This window comes from Eublepharis macularius, chromosome 7, assembly GCF_028583425.1.
Source record: "Eublepharis macularius isolate TG4126 chromosome 7, MPM_Emac_v1.0, whole genome shotgun sequence".
Lineage (NCBI taxonomy): Eukaryota > Metazoa > Chordata > Lepidosauria > Squamata > Eublepharidae > Eublepharis > Eublepharis macularius.
Window position 1 is genome coordinate 17250690 of NC_072796.1, and position 22166 is coordinate 17272855.

General features: G+C 42.2%; 1 protein-coding gene across 1 annotated transcript in view; it reads right to left on the reverse strand.

Moving 5' to 3' along the window:
- Positions 1–12549: 12549 nt before the first annotated feature.
- The window catches only part of CTNND2 (catenin delta 2), a 303251-nt gene continuing 293634 nt past the window's right edge, over positions 12550–22166 (reverse strand). The window contains exons 15-17 of the mRNA XM_054985091.1: positions 19377–19508; positions 15160–15233; positions 12550–13851 (exon numbers count right to left, since the gene is read on the reverse strand). Of these exons, the coding sequence (XP_054841066.1) occupies positions 13591–13851; positions 15160–15233; positions 19377–19508 (467 nt within the window). The 3' untranslated portion in view covers positions 12550–13590. The remainder of the gene's footprint in view (positions 13852–15159; positions 15234–19376; positions 19509–22166) is intronic.

The following is a 22166-nucleotide window of genomic DNA, read 5'->3' on the forward strand; positions in this document are numbered from 1 at the left end:
AGATACCAAGAAAGACTGAGAGTTGGAAGAGAGTCAGCTCTGCTTTGCAAGACAAACGTTGAAAACTAATCGCATGCAGTCAGCAGACCCAGGGTGCCTTTGTTACAAGACAAACTTTATGATCACAAAGAGGTTGGAGTGGAGGCCGGGATTCAGAGTCTAGGCAGTCTCCCCCCTATTTTCCTTTTTTGTCTCCTGGTTTAGGGCTGTAAAGCTCTTTTGTTTTCACCTTGTTGTAAGGTGGAAATCAGGGTGGCATATGTTATTTCAGTCAGCCGTTGCTGACTTTTCTTTTTTCTTTTGTCTTATCTTTTTCATTTTCAATCTAGTAAAAATTGTTGCTGTAAAGGATAGAAAAGGGGAGAGAGGGGGGGAATTAACAGAGGGAGGGAATGGAATTAGGGAGGGGGTGGAAGGAATTGGAAAATTGTCCTGGGGATTTGAGGTTTTGACTTGGTTGGGATGTATTGGTGTGTTAATGGATTTGATTTATGAAATCATAGTTCAAAACTGGCCACTGAACATACAAGTGGTGTTCTCTTTGTTTAGACTAACAAAAGCACAGGGAGATCTGATGGCAGATTTAGCTACATTTTTTGCTATGCACTATAAGATGATGGGGCCAAAATTAAGAGGGTCTAAAAGAACTTTGTTATATTTTCACCCTAGCCAAAATAATATTGATCTATCGCTAGACTTCTTACATAGATAATGGGTGACCAGAAATATAAAATTATTTCGGTAAATTGTAGGGGTCTAAACAATAAAATCAAACTTAAAAGAATATCAACTGCCCTTACAAGACAGAAACCTTCAATATTATTTCTTCAAGAAACACATCTGAAAACCTCTAACCTGCCAGTTTTTAAGACTTGCTGGTTTAACCAGCAGTTTCAATCCCCTGGGTCATCAAAATCCAGAGGGGTGGCTATACTATTCTCAAAAGAAACTAATTTTTCTTTAAAGGAATCAAAAATAGATCCACAAGGCAGATTTTTATTTTTAAAGGGCAGTTTAGATCATATGCTGCTAACATTGGCTGTAATTTATGCACCAAATCAAGACCAAATAAGCTTTATAGACAACACCCTAACACTTTTAAACTCTTTTGCAGAAGGAGAAATAGTTCTTGCTGGGGACTTCAACTTTATTATGAATTATGATTTGGACAAAACCCGAAAACACCACTGCCATCAAGTTAGGAGGACAGGTATCTCTGAACTATCAGGTATAATAAATAAGGCAGGCTTACAAGACATTTGGCGTATCCAACACCCAAGCACAAGGGATTATACTTACTACTCATCTGTTCATAACGTATATACACGAATAGATTATATTTTTTTGACACCTAAACTCTGTGATCTAGTTTGTTCAACTGATATAGGTGAGAAACTATGGTCTGATCATGCTTGGACGGAATGTGTTTTCAGTTTAGGGTGTAAAATGCAAAGGAAAACAAATTGGAAATTAAATACTTCACTTTTATTCAACAAACAAATCTATTCAAAAATATCCTCAGATATAAAGCAATATTTTGAACTAAATGCAGCTTGCGGTGTCTCCCAAGAACTGGTGTGGGACGCTATGAAAGCTGTTCTTCGGGGGCAAATTATATCAGCAGCCTCCTATCACAAAAAACAAAGAGAGAAAACTAGAAACGAGATAGTTGCCAAAATTAAAAGCTTGGAGCAGGAACATAAGAAATCTTGTAGCAAACTGATTTATAAACAGTTAACCTTAGAAAGGAAAGCCCTAGAAAGCTTAGAAACTGCTCAGATTCGGAAAAAATTACTTTATGTTAAGCAAAAATATTGGGTCAGGTCACCTAAATCCACTAAACTCCTTATTAAAAAAGTTAAAGAGAAAACCATGACATACGCCATAAAGGCTATCAAAGATAAAGCAGGACAAATGCATTCAAAATCTGAAGAAATAGTAAATATTTTTGCAGATTTTTATCAGACTTTATATACCTCAGACTCGCCAGAGCCTGCTAGGTTAATAGATTATATATCTAATAGAAACCTAGTTAGTAGCATTTCAGATGAACACAAATCAATCATGGAACAACCAATATCAGAATCAGAAGTTAAATTGGCAATTAAATCGCTCAAAAATAACAAAGCCCCTGGAAGGGACGGTTACCCTCCAGAATTCTACAAAAAATATATAGATCTGATTCTAACCCCATTGACAGATACTTGCAACTTTGTACTGAAGTCAGGCAAGATCCCCCCATCCTGGAAGGAGGCAGAAATTACTGTGATACCTAAAAAAGGCAAGGACACTACTGACCCCAAATCATATAGGCCAATTTCCCTTTTAAACCAAGACCAAAAAATTTTCACTTCTATACTAGCAAAAAGACTAACCTCCTTTATCACTAATTATATACATCTGGATCAGGCCGGCTTTATGCCCACGAGAAATCTCTTTGACAATATAAGAAAAACCATAGATTTAATTAACCATTGCACCCTAAAAAAGCTACCAGCTTTTCTACTATCGTTGGACGTGGAGAAAGCGTTTGATAGGGTGGAGGTCCCTTACTTATTAGGCTTACTTGAGCACATGGGATTTGGCAGATATTTTTTACAAGCTATCAGAGCACTTTACGACTCTCCTAAAGCCATAGTAAGAGCCAATGGTACTTATTCACCAGAATTTCAAATTAGAAGAGGTACCAGACAAGGTTGCCCCCTTTCCCCTATTTTATTTGCCTTAGCCATAGAACCCTTAGCAACATCAATAAGATTACACCCCAACATAAAAGGAATCACGATTGGAAAACAAACCTATAAGACTAGCCTCTTTGCAGACGATCTAGTGTTGTATTTAACAGACCCTAGTAGCTCATTACCAGCTGTGGAAAAATGCTTAACAGACTTCAAATTGGTCTCCGGTTTGGCCATTAATCACCTAAAGTCTGAACTATACCCCATGAATTTACAGCAAGACACTACCCAGTTCATTAAAACAAACTACAAATATAAGTGGATTAAATCCAATTGGTCCTATCTTGGTGTAAAAATACCATTAAATTTGAATGAAATATGGGACTTGAATTTCAATGAGCTCTATATTTCTTTATCTAGAACATTAAGTAGCTGGAAAAGGCTACAACTAACTTGGCTAGAAAAAATCAACTTAATAAAAACTTTAATACTCCCACAGATACTATTTTATTTTCGAGCACTACCCATCTTTATTAAACCACACACCTTAGAAAGATGGCAGAAACTGCTGAATAAATTTATTTGGGCAGGAAAAAAGCCTAGGATTAGTTTTGTTACCCTGAGAAGTCACACCAAACAGGGTGGGTTAGGAATGCCTGATATTAGACTGTATTATGAGGCTACCCAACTTACTTACCTGGTCCTTATGTTGCAGTCTGACTTTAAGGCTGACTGGAAAGCTATTGAACAGCACTACACACTACCCAAAACAATGCAGGAAACTATTTGGAACTCAGCACCTGAACGTCCCAAGGCAATTAAAAACCACTTACTTTTAGCTCCGGCACTAGGGATTTGGGACAAAAATAGGGCTTCAGTAGCACCGTCCTTTTCTCCTTTTTCATGTTTTACAGGACAAAAGTGGTTTATACCTGCCCTCAGTAAAGACTCCTTTGCAGAATGGAAATCTAAACAGCTTACAACGTTTGTCGATATAACCTCAAGAGGGCAGCTCTTATCTAAACAACTGATTGAAGCACGGTTGCAAGCCAAGATTTCTTGGCTCCAATACCTGCAGGTTCAACACCTTATAGCTGCTCCTGAGATACAAAGCTCCCTAAAGCGTGAGATAACTGAATTTGAAGAAATACTGAAATCAGGTGGCAGTGGAAGTAAGGGTCTTCTATCAAAGATTTACAAAATAATGTTGAAAGCCCAAAAAAGCAAGCCTTATTCATACCAACTGGCTTGGGAAACATACTGCGGTATTAAATTTTCTGAGGCACAGTGGTCAAGCATTTGGAACTCCCCAATATTTAAGACTAATTTAATTTCTGTAAAGTCACAATCTCAAAAACTTTTGACACGTTGGTATATCACTCCTCAGAAGCTTAACTATGCCAATAAAATAATATCGCCCAAATGTTGGAAAGGATGTGGTGAGGTGGGGTCCTTTATTCACTGTTGGTGGACATGTCCTTTGATAAGCAAATTTTGGTCCGATGTAACAACTGTTATCAAACAAATGTTGGGTATTATAGTTCCTTTTAAACCTGAAACAATTTTACTTAACTTATGGTCAAGCTATGATATACCCACTATTATAAGGAAAAGGGTGGCTATGCTTTTAGCTGCAGCTAAAACAGCCATCGCTTTGAGGTGGAAGGACCCTAGACCCCCTACACTACCCCTGTGGTTTAACAAAGTTTGGGACCAGTATTACATGGAGAAGGTAACATATCAAATCTGTTGTTCTGAATCGCCAATGATACAATCAGACTTTTGGGAAGACTGGCTTCCAGTACTAGATCATTTGATTACAGAAGACATTGGTCCCAGCAAAAAATATCCAATAGACCCTTTCTTATTGTAACCTTAATAGTGTGAAACTTTTGGCTCTCCAAATATGTACGTTTTATTGTAGGCTACATGTAGGCACTTCAAATCTCTCTCTCTCTCTCTCTCTCTGTTTTTGTTTTACCAATTTACCTGTACTGTTAAAACTTGTTTACTTTTGTTTACTGTTGATAAATTTGTTAAATCAAAAAATTGTTGAAAAATAAAAAATGTTGTAACCAAATGGTAAGACCAAGAGGAGGGTGATGGCTGGGATGGGAGGGAAAGGCTCGTCTGTGGCCACCTAGGGATTTTATGGCTGAGGCATATATGACATTGACTGACTTGTCGGGTGGAATGAGTCATCCTGCGATTTCCCCCACCCAATTCTTTTTTTGTTAAAAAAGAAAGAAAAGAAAGCCGCTACTAGGGAGTGATTCAAAGAGGAGAGCAGCATGAGGTAGGTAAGGGCCGATCTGACTATTCCTTCTTGTGTAGTTTTCCTGCCAAGAACGGCTGTCTGACACTTTTCCTCAGTGGAGAGTACAAATATGAAAGGCAGAGAAATCTCTGTACTAAAGTCATTCAGGAATATGAGGAGGGCCTTCTCAGGTGAACAAAGTATGACTTTAGAATAATTCGAGAGGGCTAGGCATGTTAGTTTTTTGTAGCAAAATTACACAGAAGTTGGGTAATCTTTAAGGTTCTACCTAACCTGTGTGTAATTTTAGTCAGAATAAATTAACATCAAGCAAAGTAACACCCACCAGAGTCTTTCGTAGCACTTTTCCTAGATCCGGCCTGCTGAGGCTAGATTTAGCCTGCCATAAGGGAGCTTGTACCCATGCATTCTCTGTGGTGGCTCCGCCCTGGTGAAACAGCCTACCTGATTAGGTAAGAGAAGCTTTTATCACATTGCAGCTTGGATAAAATGGAATTGTTCAATAGGTTTTTTTTTAAAATAAAGGTTCACAGTTAACGCCTATGACATTCTGGACAATTTTTATGACTTTGTTCATTGTATATATCAGGAGTGGGCAAATTGCAGCCCGCGGGCCACATGCGGCCCGCTACAGAGTTTTTTGTGGCCTGCCAAAACAGTAGAAAAGTGTGATAGGGTACATTTGTCTCATTAAACTGATTCTAAAATTAAATGTGCTTGCAGCTATAGATGATATGAAATTAGCATAATAAATAAATTGAATAAAACTACCACTATTTTATTTAATTTATATTTATTGATTTTTATGATACAATTTATACCTTTTCTGAAATGCAAAGTTAACTAATGAATGCAATCATTTTAAAAGGTGCAGCCCTCCGCTAACCTCCACTCCCACAAAGTGGCCCCTGAGCCAAAACAATTGCCCACCCCTGGTATATATTATCCTGTTGCACTGTTTATCTAATTTTGTAACAGTTTTCTTGCATTGTTATTGTATGTATTATACTGTTTATATGTACAATACTTTTTTAAGTGCACTGTTCTCTAATTATGGCATTGCTGATTTGTATGTGTTATGCTGTTCTTATTGCATCACTAGAAACAAAGGCCGTTGTGGGAAAAAATACAACGGGCTCTAGAAAAGGGACAGTGGGTAGGCAGGCATTCCTTCCTCCTCCGTCACTGATCCCGGCTGCTGAAGGAGTGGGGTGGGCATTGCCACTTGCTCCACACCTGATCTCAGAAACATGAAGGGGTAGTGGGCTTTGCTACCTGCTGCACATCTGATACAGGCCAGGTAAAGGGGGGCAGGCATTGCCACCTGCTCCACTCCTTATCCCAGCCACGTGAAGGGAAAATGGGCATTGCCTTTTGCTCTGCGCCTGATTACGGCTAGGTGACGGGGGCAGGTACTGCTGCCTGTTCCTTGCTGGGTGAAGGGAGAAGCAAGCACTACCCTTTGCTCCTCGCCTGATCGCGACAGGTAAAGGGGGGCGGTGGGCTTTGATATGTGCTCCGCTCCTCCTGATCCCAACTGGGTGAAGGGGGTGCATGCATTGCCACCTTCTCTGCTCCTGATTCTGGCAGATTGAAGGGGGGCAGAGGTTGCTCCCTCCTTGGTCCTGATTCCAACAGGGTGAAGATGGGGTGGGCATTGCCTCCTTCTCTGTGCCTGATCCCACCCAGGTGAAGACACTGGGCTGGCATTGGCACCTGCTCCACTCATGATCCCACCTGGGTGAAGGGGTGTGTGCATTGCCACCTGTTCAACTCCTAATACCAGCTGGGTTACAGTAGGGGGTTAGGCATTGCCACTTGCTCTGCTCCTAATGCTAGTTGTGATAAGGAGGAGTTGGGCATTGCCACCTGCTTCATTCCTAATACCAACTGGGTTAAGGTGGGGGGTAGGCATTGCCACCTGCTCCACACCTAATACCAGTTGAGTTAAGGCGGGGAAGTGTGCATTGCCACTTGCTCTGCTCCTAATACCAGCAGGGGGTTAAGGCAGGGGCGGGCATTGCCACCTTCTCCGCTGCTGATCCCAGCTGGCTGAAGGGTGGCGGGCATTGCCACTTTCTCCGCTCCTAATTCCACCTGGCTAAAGGTGGGGGTGGGCATTGCCACCTGTTATACTACTAATATCTGCTGTGTTAAGGTGGGGGATGGGCATTGCCACCTGCTCCACTCCTTATCCCAGCTGGGTTAAGGAGGGGGCAGGCATTGCCACCTGCTCCGCACCTAATACCAGCAGGGTTAAGGCACGGGGTGGGGGGGCATTGCCATCTGCTCTGCTCCTGTTCCCTGCCTGGGCTTCCCACCATAGCAAGTTTTCTGGAGTGATATGGTGAGTTACTTGGGCTTTCCTCTGCAGCAGCACTCTGGTGGTGCACCAGGGTATAAAGTGAGTTGTCTGAAACACGCTTACTCAATTATATAGTAAGATATCTTCCTTGATTCTCAGTAAGAAAAGGAGGACTACAAAATAAATAACTAAACCTAGCCTGGAGCAGATCCACATTCTGGTGGCCTGGAATAAAACTTGAAGTGGATTTCTGAATATTACCCCTAGCAGCTGCATTGTTTTTTAAAAACTGTGCAAAGGAATTGTGGAACTAGTTTTGTCTTAACCAGCCTTTTTTGTGTGCAAAGTACCTGGGGAATGAAGGAAGCATTCTTTCTATTTTAGGTCAACTCTGTGGAAACTGTGTATTTTGCAAATACTCCTTGTGTTTGATTTTTTTCTTCATATACAGCACTAGGAACAGCAGTTCTCTACAAAACAGTATAATTTATTAATGGAAAATTTCAATATGAATTAACTGTTGTACATGCTTAGAACATGTACATTGAAATAGGGTTGCCCATTGATTTTTTTTGCCATTTTCTTTGATAATATTTATTTTAATGTTTTTAGTATTAACGGTCTTACCCTTGAATTTTTTAATTTCTTTAAATGGCAATATTGCTCATGGTAGTGCAGGTTTTTAAGTATCATAACTTAACCAGACCTGTCAGACCACAGACAGCCTCTTAATAAAAACAAGTCTATATTTAGAACTACACAGTTGATCAAGAGTCTAGTGTTTTGCTTTAAAAATTCAACATTTTTACAGTACAGCAAATACATTTATACATTTTTTTAAAAAAACCCACTCTCTACATGGGTTATTACATCGTTGAAGAAAAATTCAGTGCTGATTTGGAAAAAAAAACCCACAGGTGTGTGAAGGCTCTGTCTTTTCCCCAGCTAGGAAGGGATTTGGTAACTTATCTGTAGCCCCAAACTCAATAGAGAAAGAACAAACCAAATATCGGTATTTGTGAGAATCAAATAAAAATGGGAATCAGAAGCTAATAATACATCTTATGTAACTTCCTGTCTTTGAAAAAATGTTCAGGTTGAAAAGCCACAGAATTCTAAGCTCTCTCAAAGGTCATCTAGTTGAATTAGCTGGTTTGGTGCAGCTTTTTGAAGTCTAAACCCTCCCTTAACATGAACCCTCAGGTTCCCCTCTTGAGAAGCAACATTTCTCTTCAGCACTATGTTCTATCGCCCAATTATTTTTACACTTACATATTTTGTCTGACAGCATCTGATCTCTTCTGGCACGAACCCACTGCCTCCCTGACCTCCTCAGCATGGAACAACTGTTCCCCATCTTTCTTTATAGCTGTTTTTTTTTAGTCGCCTCCACTCCTATTAGCGCTCTTCTCTTTAGGCATTCTTCCCCTAGCGAACCCTTGCCATGTTGACTTGGCTGCAAGACATCTTCAAACATGAGCAGAACTCTCACATTTTTGAGATTCTGGGGACAGGTTTGAGGGGGATGCACTCATTGCGTGTAGTGCCTGGCTTACTGGGCCTAGTTGTTTTTTCTTGACACTCCTCTGTGGTAGTACACAAAGGAGAAGATATTCCAGAAGTAGCCATGCAGTCTGTCAGGCAGCTTGTTTACCTGCTCCAGTCTTCTTGTGGAGAAATCCTTGGTCAGCTTCCAAGGGGCTCCAAGATTCTCAGGAACTTGCATCCACCTAAAAAATTCGTTCAGGCTACACTTGTGCTATTCTGTCAAGCAGAGCTTTCTGGTAGCGCTATTAAGAGCTAAACCAGACACCGTTTCTTTAAACCCAGTTCTGCCTGACTCTTATCTATGGCTTATCTCCCAAGTAGTCTGTCCCCTCAGGTGTTTTTCTCTTTAACTTTGAGCCAGATTCAGAAGAGAGCTAAGATGGTAAAAAGCAGCCAGCAGAAGATACTATGGGAAAGTCGTAAGGAAGGTATAGCTTCCTTTACCAGCTCCCCACTTTTGATCCAAAAATTATACCCCTATCTCCTGCTTAATGCAGAGGTATAGCTTAGGCCAAATTTACAGCCTGCAGCACCAGTCGTGGCTGATCCCCCCCCCTTATCTTGACTACTTTTTATGTTCCTGGGAGCAGGGCTGACTCTACCCAGTGGACAGACCAACTAAAAATAGATAGATTGGACAAATCAATCCTGAAACCAAGGATTTAGGTATTACTCCAGTGTTTCTCCATGTGTCTTCCCACATTCTGCATGCAAACCTTGGCCGTTTTCACACTGCTTACTGGCCACAGAACATTGCGCCAAGCTCCCGGAACGGCAGCGTCTTCTTGGCGCGATTTTGCATGAGAACTGCCGTTCTTGTGTGAAATCGCACTAGGAAGACGCTGCCGTTCCGGGAGCTTGGCGTGATGTTCCGTGGCCAGTAAGCCGTGTGAAAACGGCCCTTGTTTGAGCCTCAAAGTCAGTAAGTATGGGTACTGGCATGTCTTCATTTCTTTTTGGTTTTGTTTTTAACCACGATGCAGCAGGATGTTTCTGGCATGTTGCCAACTTTTTACCACGGCTTTTTACATGTTTGGGGCAGGTCTGGCTTTAAACAAACAGGTGCTAGAGTTACTCAGCATTCCCTCTACGCATAGACAGCAGCTTCTTGCACAAGCCGGGGGGATTTTCTGAAGTTTCCTCCTGTTTTAGGGATCCTATGGAAGAGAGTGGAAGTGGGAATTGGTTCTAGAGGAGGGATTGCTGTGTGAGCACAAAACTCATTGCACGGTTTTCTCAGGGCCAGAAGGGGGCATCATCGCTATTGCAACATCTGAAAAGGCTTTGGAAAAATCTTTTCAAAACAAATTTCTGTAAGAGGTTACCATAGACTCAGTCAAAAGGTGCTTCTCAGATCAGTTTGTTTTTTTAAAAAAATCTTGATAACACACACACACACACACAAAGTACAAGTACACACTTAATTTCATTTGCAGTGATAAAGAAAATGCAAACAACTTGTGTCTAAAACCATTAAGGATATATCTTTGCCTCCACATACACGTCTATTTTTGCTCTTTCTAGTTAATGTTTTCCATGAGTTTGTTTCCAGACTTACTAGAAAAGAAGTTCACTTATCATATATTGGAAAGCTGTGCTTGAATGAGTTAACTAAACCATGGACAAACCATGTCTGCATGAAAATATACATCTCTGTGTGTTGATTTCTGCTGCAATGCAGATAAACATCCTGAAACATTTTCTTATCTCTGTGATAAAGAGTAGGCAAAGCTGACATGATTATTAGTGATTAAAGCACGCACACGTTTCTTATAACATCATTCAGCCTGAAGCTTAGATCTTTGATAAACCCAGCAGAATCCCCCTCCTCACGAATTCTATTATCTTTTGATTACTGAATGCTCCTCTCAATCCAGATCCCCCCCGCACATACCCTCACATTGCCATAACCTGTAAAAATGAGTAGCCAAATTGAAATACCAGATTTTCCTAACATTTTAGATCCTGCACAGGACATTCAGCAATACAGAGTACTTTATTTCTGCTCTCTGGCCAAAAACTGTTCCTCTTCTGCATTCTGTGCTGTATCCAGGACAGTGCTGGTGTTAAATATTAAACTGCAGTTCTCATGGTCTGATTGCACGAGGGCTGAGCATGGCAGCATCAGGTGAATGATAATGAAAATAATACAATATTAAACCATAATCAAGCAGTATTTTTATATTCACCAATGATTTTCAAAGGACGATGAATGTTGCCCAATAGCAAATTTCTAAAAGATGTTTCTTCCCCATTGATTATATTATACCTTATTTTAAAACATACAGTGGTAGCTGCTATTTAATATACTTTCAGTGGGGAGGTGGGGTGGGGATATTGATCATAATTCAGTTTATTGTTCCAATCTTTCAGTGACATACTCCACACTGTGGCTTTTCCATAGTGAGCCCCCGTTGCAGTGGTGGTGCTCCGTTATGGAGGGCATTCCTCCAGCAACAAGTACTTTGTGTTCAGCATCTTTCTGGAGAAGTGTCCTCTTCAGTGTAGCACTACCTCCACAACAGATGAAGGGTTAGGATCCAAGCTTTTATTTGGTGCCCAGCTGTAAGATGCTACTAGATAGACCTGCTGTGGTATTACTGACTGCTTTCCACCTGGAAGGGTTATGCAAGCACAAGACCTCAGATACCGTATCAGCTGGCAATTATGGCCTCTTCACTAATAAAAAGCTCAACGGGGCCCCAAAGTGCTGCAGAGTTCTGGGGGAGCAGGGTGTATACATCAGTAAAGCTCTTTGCAAGCATTGTTGTGGTATACATGGAGATTTTCCCGATGATGACCTCGGTAGGGCCATTCTCCATCATATTACAGCCCCTTTCGCCTAGACTGCTGTAGAGCTAATGCAGCAGGCCTCAGATTCCCTTCTTTTATGGAGCAATCATTGGAAAGACTATTAGAGGAGATGCCTCTCAAGAATTAAAGAAGTAGTTTATTATGAGAGAGAGAGAGAGAGAATGTGTGTCCATGTGTGTGTATACTGACTATGCATGTGTGTATAAAATAGCAGGAAACCTGTTGCCTTGGAGGAACATGGTTCCCAATACTTCTCAGCCATTTCTCAATCTCAGGTGATAAAAGGCCTAGTTGCTGCTTTCAGACATTATCTACTTTAATGAGCGTTAGAGTTTCTCCTGTGCTCTTTTGTAGGAACTCCTGGCTTTTCCTGTTCCACTTCTCCCGCAGTGCTCACAAAGGAAGACCACACAAGGAAACCCTCCCCCACCCCCATATTTTGCAGGTGTTTATGGTGGCAGTGGCTACTGCTGGGGAGAGAGAAGACCCACAGCAACCTACCACCCTGATGGGGCAACAATTGCACCAGAACAGAAAACGCTTGTCTGTCTCCCCCAACCAACCAGTGAACGCTCACACTTTTGACTGAGACTTGCTGGCCATGTTAGAAAGCATGCTACTGTGCAACTTTTCCCACACTAGCTGGTACCAAACTGCACTGGGGGAGACTGAATTCTCATATATTTGCACGTGGAAATGCAAAAGGTCTCATACTTTGTATGGGGGCTCCAGTGTTTTAATTTGTGAATGAGAATTCTTTCATGTCTGGCATTCTGGACACTGAACTCTGCTTTTACAGCACAACCATACACAGAAGAAAATTAGCACATCAGGCATTCGTGGGGTCATGCGCACTCATACACAGGCCACAGGGTATGTGTTTTGAAGGAGGGTTCTTGGAAATAGACATTCTTAGCAAATATGGATGACAGATCAATTGTAATTTATTTTCTTTTAACACTGTATCATCATAAAGAAAACTGGTATAAATGAAAAAATCTATTTCAAATATCTACATCTAAAATTTTAGGCAGTGAAAAAGCACTTCATCGACAAGGAGTGTGGAATGATGAATGTTAATTGTCAGAAACTGCTGAATGCCTTTTCTTTTAGTTGCCACAAACAAATTCACATATCAGAACGAACAATACTGCTAAATATTCTGTTTTTTGTTTTCTCTTGTTAAAACGCACTGGGGAAAAGAAAAAAAAAGAAAGAAAAAAAGAAATAAAAAACAACCCCTTTCCCCTCCCCTCTGGAAATTCATACATATTTCAAAGTTTGGAAATTGAAGCAATATTTAGAACCATAGATGAAGAAACACTGTGGCATTGGTGTAATATACACAATGCACTTCTCTCACTCTCTCTCTCTCTTTTTAAATCTGTAATGTACATCAAATACTTTACAACAATGCATTAACAAAAGGCAAGAAACAGCTTGCTGTACAGAGGAAATCCCAAATGCAACTGGAAGCCTAAATTCACAATGGATGAGGAGAGTAAACAAAGTGTGAGAAGCTGTCCCCCCTTAAGGTGTGTAAACTGCTCGTTTTCTTGTGCTTAACTCTGGACCCACTTCCGCTGTCTATCCCTTCTCTCCTACTCTCTTCTGCCACATTCAATGTACAGCACTATTTTAGTTTTTAAACTCTACATACAAGGTCAACTGTAAAGCTGGCCCCTCACACAATATATTTCTATATCTATATATAGAGAGACAGGACTATATAGATACAGAAATAGATATACAATGCCCCCCTTTCTAATGACCCCCTGGTGCTTAACTCCCAGTTCTTTTTAGCCATCTACAAGTATCTTAAATTTTTCCAAACTGGTTACCCAGGCCTTCCTATGGAACAGGCTTGAACAAACTAAATTTGCAGGAAAAGAATGTCTTGTGGATTGCATGCACATGCACAGTCCCCGGAGCCTCTTTTTTGTTTCGTGTTAAATCTTGCCCAAATCTCAGACCCAGGAATCTGGAGATGCTGGATAGTGGCTTGTTTCATAATTGAGTTCACTGTAGGGTCGCGCGGCTGAATAGAAGTCGACGTAGTTGCCGGTGGACTTGAGTCCCAGGTGCATATTGTATTCGCTTGGAGGTGGGCGATGATGTACTTGGTCTTCGAAGAAGGACTCGTCGTAGTTTCTCGTTGAATTCTGAAATGGCTGATATGCATCATATTCCTTCCTACTGGGCTCCTGTGGAACTGGCTGTGTTGAAACCTGTCCAACAGAACAAGAATCTCAGTTTGTTAGGTAAGACTGCAACGAAGGGAAACGGATGGCCATTTAAGGTGCAGATACAATGGTTCCACATCAGTGCTGCTTACGAAATTGGCAATAAGAATGCATCCAGCATCTCGGCAACCACATAAAACATCTCATAGACCTCCTGAATTAATTCCACTGCTTCGCTCAATCTTTCTGAGCGATTACTTTGCATTTGCATTTATTACTCTACCAAATTGATGCTTTGCTTAAGGAGATGCCCAAAGAGCAAAAGCACTTTGAAATAACAGCGAGTTTCAACCAGAGTGCCAGTTTTCAAAATCTGAATTAAAAGGTGTTGTAAAAATGTCTTCTTCCATTTTCCAGGTTGTCCTCTGAGGTGTATTCAAGCTTCAGTTAAAGAAGCGTACAATAAAACAACCAGCAGAGACTTGTGAGGTGCTGAATAAATAGGAATCCCAAAATCACATGGGCATTTGGATAGCTAATAAGTTCTGGTGATGACTGGAGTTATATTTTCCTCTTATATTGGCAGGCACCTCTAGAAATCTGTCCTCCCTCTCTCAGACAGCAAACCAACTGCTGAGATTAGCTTCTTGTGAATTCTGAGTAGCTGCTAAAGATGCCGTGAAGTCCTGCGTACTGAAATAGAACTAACACAGAGGCAGTGTGGTGGGGGGTTAGAGGGTCAGACTAGGATTTGGGAGACCCAGGTTCAAATCCCCATTCTGCCACGGAAGCTCACTGGATGACTTTGGACCAATCACGCCCTCTCAGCCTAACCTACCTCACAGGATTGTTGTGAGGATAAAATGGAGGAGAGGAGAATAATATAAGCCGCTTGGGGTCCACATTGGAGAGAAAAGGTGGCGGTATAAATGATGTAAAATAAAATAGAAAATAAATATACAGGAATGGTTTTGATTTGACGGCGATACTTTTGGGAGGACTAAAGTTAGAAATGTACAGTCAAGAGATTCAATGTACTTCAGTACAGAGAGATAGAGACTTTGCAATAAAAGTATGATTGGCAGTTCTATACTGGCCAGAGGTCTCGGTGAAGTGTGCTTACAAATCATTTCCCCCTCATACCACTCTTAGGGGTGGGAGTCCCCCCTCGTCTAGGAGCAACATTTCAGGGATCAATTTTTTTGTAATAAAGCGGAAGGGGGAAGGTGAGGAAGTCTTACTGTGGTGAGGGAACTCTCTTCCGTCAGCTGAGATTTACTGTGTGATCCAAACCACAGAACTCGGTTTCTATTCCAGCTTGAAAAGCAAAACGAACTTGTTTTGACCACTTACCTGGTTATGTTTAATATCTTCAGCAGGTGCGCCATAAGAATTTCTATACAAAGTAGAGATTGCTGCATTCTGAGCTAAAGAATGGAGAAAAGAAGAACCGGGTTAGTCAACTCCACAGGTTTGCTTTATTCCCTGCAGCTGTGAGAAAAATGTTGAATCAGCAGATAGCATAATGCCAGATTTGGAACATAATGTACAGTTCTGCTTACCCCATCTCAGAATGCATACTGGAGAGATGGAAAAGTTACCAGAATGAGTATCGAAAATGCTCAAGGGGTGGGAGCATGTTCCTGTAAGGAAAGGCTGAAGGGCCTGAGGCATTTTTAGTTTACAAAAAGACAACAAAACAGGGACATGTCAGAAACTGACAGAATTATGATGTGAAAATATTGAGTTTTTTCTTCTCTGATTCTGGAACTTGGGATGATCCAATGGAGGTGACTGGCAGAAGATACAGGATGAACAAACAGGAAACTTTTCTTCATACAGTACTGAACACACAGATAGGATTCATTACTATACAATTCCACATTATCACCTACTACAGGTAGAAAACAGTATGGAATATACATAGATTCACAAACATCACGCCAATTTCAATGTCCAAATTAACCAACATATAGACACACACCAACTTGGTTTTCAAACAAAAGTAGGTTGTAAATCACTACTAAATCACAAGGGTACAATCCTTCCCCAAGGGGACACAGCACCTGAAAAGAGAAGGGTCACAACCCAAATTTCACCTAAGAAAAACTTGGGCAAATGTCACTTAGATGAGTGTGCATAGCTTGAAGACAGTTTAGTGTTGTGGTTAAGAGCGGCAGGACTCTAATCTGGAGAACTGGGTTTGATTCCCCACTCCTCTGCTTGAAGCTAGCTGGGTGACCTTGAGTGAGTCACAGCTCTTTCAGAGTTCTCTCAGCCCCACCCACCTCACAGGGTGATTGTTTTGAGGATAATAGCAACACACTTTGTAAACTGCTCTGAGTGGGCATTAAGTTGTCCTGAAGGGCGGTATATAAATCAAATGTTGTTGTTATTATTATTAACCTTGGAGTGAATTTCCTATCCTAGTTGCACTTTGGTTTTTTGGACAGGGAGCATCAAGAAGTGGCTCTGCAGCTTTTCCCTCCTAGGACACTGTCAGCTGCACATTGCCCTTGCCCTGGAGAGGAGACTCTTTGGCAGCAGTCAGCGGGTGATTCTCTACCCTGCAATCTGCGCCACTTACCAAGGCTTGGTGGTGACCACCCGACCAGCTTGGCCTGAAAGCAGGCCAAGGAGATCAGCTACCATGCGATCTGTGCAACTTTTTGGATCCATCCAGCTTTTTCATGGTTATCAAAAAAGCCACGCTGGGGATCGTGGGACCTGCATGGACAAAAGGGATGCAAGACTGAAGCTATAACGTATCTTACAGCTGTAACATGTCTTACAGCCACAGCCCCTACCTATAAGGAAGTTTAGGGGAAACGTACGAATTACCGTGGGAAATCTGTGATGGATCTTCTACTCTTTCTTTAAATGCAGCTCATACATGAATCAGAACATTGGTCCATCAGGGCCAGTGCTGTCTACTCAGGCAGGCAGCAGCTCTTCAAGGTCTCAGGCTGAGGTTTTCAATGTTACTAACCAGCTGATCCCTTTACCTGAAGAGGCTGAACCTGGGATCAAGCTGAGGGGAGCTTCCAGTTTGACTGAAGCAGTGCAGTGAAGGATTTAACTTTTCTTCCTGTCCCATTGTTCTAAATCAGTCACTCAAGCTGCTATTTGCTCACCCCGGAGGAGAATACAAGTATGATAGAGGAACTATTTCTCCCCACCCTACCCCATGTCGAAGAAACAGTAACAAGCAGTCCACTTTGCCAGTAAAAATAATCAATCCTCCCCACCCCACCCCACCCCGCCGCCACGGCTGCATTTAGTAACAACCAAACAGTGGAGCTCCCAGCATTCACATGGCAGGCCAGAGACGTGTCAGCAAATTGATTCTTGATACCAGACAGCATCTCGGCTGTTGTAAAGAAACCCTACACAGGTGTTGTCAATCCAGACATCTATATATCTGCAAGGATTACATGGAATTAGATTTTAGAACACGTACAAGAATTTCTGCTACTATTTGTTTCCCTCCTGCCTACATTAGAAAACTCCTCCTATGTCACCCCTTTCTTTTGTACTTGTATCCATAACTAGATAGAAATAAAGGGCTCGGAGTCCTTTTTTGTGCCTGAATGCTGTCCCTTCTCAATGCTACTCCTCTAATTAACTTTGGGGGTCTGGGCTTCTCCAGAGCCCGGCTAAGGAGAGAGCTGCCTCTCTACCAAACACATTTTTGAAGCAGCAACAGGGCAAAAGCAACACACCTCAATGCTATTTTTAAAACGGAAAAAACTCTTGAGTCGCTTCAATTGCAAAATAGATACTGTGAAATACAAGTAGGTCTCATGAATCTGGCCATCCTGTTTCTAGCTTTCTGCCTTCTTTTTAGGATTCAGGTTGGTGTAGAATGTGAAGGGAGGGAGGGAAAGTGGCATAGTATATGTCTGATCTTGTCCAATCTTGGAAGCTAAGCAGGGCCGGTACCTGGATGCGGGATCACCAAGGAAGGCTGCAGAGGAAGGCAATGGCAAACCATCTCTGTTTCTCACTTGTCTTGAAATCCCCTTGCTGGGGTTGCCAGAAGCTGGTTGAAGCTTAAGGCACAAACGTACATCGAATGTGTTAGAGTGATAATACTGTGTTTGTAGTCAGGAGCGGAAGGCAAGTTGACGGAGTGTTGAATAATTCAAGCCCACTGGCACTTTAGCAGACAAGGAGAATGACATCAAGCAGAGGACAATGGGGATTGTTTTAGATGGGTAGCTGTGTTGGTCTGCAGTAGAACAGCAGGATTTTAGTCCAGTGGCACCTTAGAGACCAACAAGGTTTCCAGTGTGTAAGCTTTCAAGAGTCAGAGATCTTTTCTTCAGTTTGGTCACTGCTGATTTCATTCAGCTCTAAGGGCATGGCTTGCAATCCTCCCAAATAAAAAGACTGATCAAAGTACCTAAAGCCTCCAACACCTCTTACAGGTCTCCTGTCCCATTTCCCATTTAAGTCTAAATCCCCGCCTGATATAAAAATGTGACCAGACTGAAAGGCCCACAGGCTTTCTAAGATGATACTTAGCGGACGCTCTTTTCTCCCATGTCTTCTCCCCCCACTCTGTTCCTCCCCCATATACCACAGTGGGCTGCTGGCAAGGGAAGAGGTGAGGAGATACGCCACTCACTCCCCAAAGGCCTCTAAGACAGTCAAGAAGTTCCCTCATTAAGGGCTGTTCATGGCACTGTCTATCTTCCCTCTTTCCTGGCCTACCACAACATGGCTCACAAACTAACACGATTATCAGAAAGCAACCTAAACTTTCTGTCCACAAATATCCAGTCCCTAATACTGCTGACTAACATTAGTTGTTTCTGAAAATGTGCATAGGAAAGAGAAGCTTTTAATTAGGTAAGGTGTGCCAACTGAGAAGAGAGAAAAATTAGACTGCTTAAGGATAAAACAAAGTTGTGATAAAAGATGGGGGTGGTGGCAGAATCAAAATCCAGGTGGTTGGAGTACAACTCTGATGTGTGGGTGACATTATTCCTATTCATGCCAAGAGGGATAGTACTAGCTGAAAAGCACCAGCTAAACTTGACTGGACATGTAAATCCAGAGATGGACTATCAGAACCAAAGTGGCTAGCAGAAGTCACATTTATACCCTTCTGTTTAAGGAAGAATGAAAAAGGGTTCTGAAACCCTTTTTCATCATGCACAAAAGGTATCATTAGGATGCAAACATCATTTCCATATGAAGCGTTATTACTGAATTAAACATTATGCTGGAGGGACTGAAACTGTAATTTCCTATCTACCCCAGCAATGCTTTGCAGCTTGCAGCTCCACCACAGACCTGTTTTATTTTACGACACATACACAGAAAGAGTAGATGCGAGTTGTAAAATGGCACACAGAAGGAATTTTTCTGGCCACATCAGAGGCAGATCAAATGGTGCAGTTAATGATAAGCAATACAAATACACATACATTGGAAAGGGAGCTCTTTTATGACGTTCAAAGCCTAGAATGCATGTATTCAATGTACAGGGAGAGCAAATTGCAGCATGTTGCTCTGTGCTCCACCGATCATGTTCTGTGTATGATATGCAATTGTTAACTCACCTGTCATTGTGTCTTTCCGAGAAGTGTGTTCTCCTTTATTTCCATGGTAAGTAGCATTTGTTCCAGTTGATTCATAGTCTGTTTTTCTTTCTTTTAAAGTCATCATTTCCCGAGGTGAGGCTGGGGCACTTGCTACAAAGAGAAACAGGTTCAAGCCTTTTAACCTCCCATCACATTAGCGCATACCAAATCTGCCTCTGGCGAACACACACACAGGAGATGGAAGGGAGTGCTGTTATTATCATCAGTCGTTTGAAGTACCACCTATCATCTATTTTCACAGAAAGTCTGAACACTCATCTGATTTGAAGCAGCCACAGGCGGTTAGCATGGTGGTTAGAACGCTGACCTACCCACGTTAGGTTCCAAGTCCTACTCACTGTGAGACTCACAGGGTAAGAACATAAAAATAGCCATGCTGAATCAGACCAAAGGCCCATCTAGTGCAACACTCAATGCCTCTAGGAAGCTCACAAGCGGGATGGCTGCAACAGCATCTTCTTGCCTCCTGCTCCCCAGCAACTGATATAAAGAAGCACACTGCCTCTGCTATTGGAGGGATTAGATGGGAATCATAACTAGTAGCCATTGATAGCCCCATCCTCCAGGGATCTGCCCACTCCCTTTTTAAAACCTGCCAAGTTGGCAGCCATCACTTCATCCTGTGGCAGCAAGTTCCACAAGTTAACTATGTGGTGTGTGAAGAGGTACTTCCTTTTGTCTGTCCTGAAACTCCCACCCATCAGCTTCAGGGAATGACCCCGGGTTCTAATATGAGAGAGGGTGGGGGGGGAGTTTCTCCCTGTCCACTCTCTTTCCACACCGTGCATAATTTTATAGGCCTCTTTCGTGTCACCCCCCTTATTCAACTTTTTTTCTAAGCTAAACAGCCCTAAGCATTTTAAATGATCCTCATAAAGCAGTTGCTCTAACCCCCTGATCATTTTGATTGATCTTTTCTGCACCTCTGTGATGTTGGGCATGCCATTCTCTCTCAGTCTTACCTACCTCTAAGGGTTGTTGTTGTGAAGTTATTTATTTAATTCGACTTATATTTTGCTCGCCCTGCAAGCAGGCTCAGAGCAGATCACAACCAAGAATAAAATCAACAGGGTAGCATAAAAATATAAAAACATCAGCAACAATTCATTAAAACAGTAGTGCATATATACTGCACGATCCTCTGGTAGCAGCTATCTGTGGGGCAGGGTGGCCAGATGATAAGCAGCAGAACCAGGGGGCATACATCCCCCTATGGCAGGAGGCTGGCTGGCTGGCTCACTTGCCTTAACCTCCATATACCTGATGGAACATCTCTATCCTTATAGGCCCGATGGAATGATAGCAAATCCTGCTGTGCCCGGGTCTCCTCAGACAGAGAGTCCCACCAGGTTGGTGCCAGGATTGAGAAGGCCCTGGTCCTAGTTTAAACAGAAGAGGAGCGAAGTACATCTGCCACCAGAGGTCCTGGAGGAGGGGCAGGATAAATATGTAAATACATAAAGGACTGTATCCCACCACACTTTCCAAAGACGTAAAAGCACTGAAGTCTTTTAAAGGAGGGAAAGCCATTTCTGCCAGTCCCTCCCACTTTGCCCCCATGTTGATCCACATACACATGAAGCTACCTGTGGCTGAATCAGACCCTTGGTCCATCCAGGTCTGTAATGTCTACTCAGGCTGCCAGCAGCTCTCCAGGGTCTCGGGGGGAGCTCTTTCACATCTTGAAGGTCCACTGCCCACCCCAGGAACAATATTTTCGGGGACTCAATGGTCTGCACTGGGGGAAATCACTGACACCTCTGCGGAAAAAACTTTAGTGGCCTCAAGTCTTTGGAATGTGTGGCTGGATACAGGACATAATTAAAAAACCCAGTGATACAGTGGTTAATTTTAGCAAATCTTCCATGTGGTCTTTGGAATGCTCATTCTTCTAAATCTTTGCTCGGCTGACTTGCCTCAAGCTATTCAATCAGAGTAGCTAAAACCAAAGGAGGAGCCATGGCATCTCTCTGCTTCCAAAGCCCTACTTTACGTCACAGAAGGTTAGCCAATGGCATAAAAATTGGCAGGAAGACAGCGAGATCAGCATGACTTCTAATTTGTCATTCAGGATGAAACTGCGTGAGTGTAGAGGTTATATGTGAATGAATGGATTGCTGAATCACCAGACGGGATCCCACAGAGGCTCAAACGTGTGCTTGTGTGATTTGTCACTGCAAGTTAGGGCATATATCCTCCCATTCCACTCAGTAAAATGTGAATTTCAACTTCGGTGGTTCTGAACCACTTAAGGCAGATGAGGGTTTCTTAGACTGGATCAAGGCTTCAAACTTTGCTCAATGGCATACTCATGCCACTGCACACAAGGGTCATTTCTGTTTGGTTTGTATGAAACAGAGTAAGATTACTCTTATGACCATGGCCTGCCCCAGCTAGTGCAAGTATAAGATAATCCTTAAAAGGCTTGCCCAACCTTGTCAGATCTCGAAAGCTAAACAGGTTAGTATTTGGCCTTGGTTAGTATTTGGATGGGAGACCACCAAGGAAATCCTATGCTGAGGCAGGCAACGGCAAACCACCTCTGAATGTCTCTTGCCTTGAAAACCCGATGGGGTTGCCATAAATTTGCTGTGACTTGACAGGGCTTTAAACACACACACACACAGTTCCGGAAAGGCTCCGATTTGCAGAATCAGATGATAACATTCAGTGGTATTGGGTCTTAAATGATGCACCAGCACCATATGCCCACACGATGTTGTTTTCAGGTAGATTCCCGGTAGCATG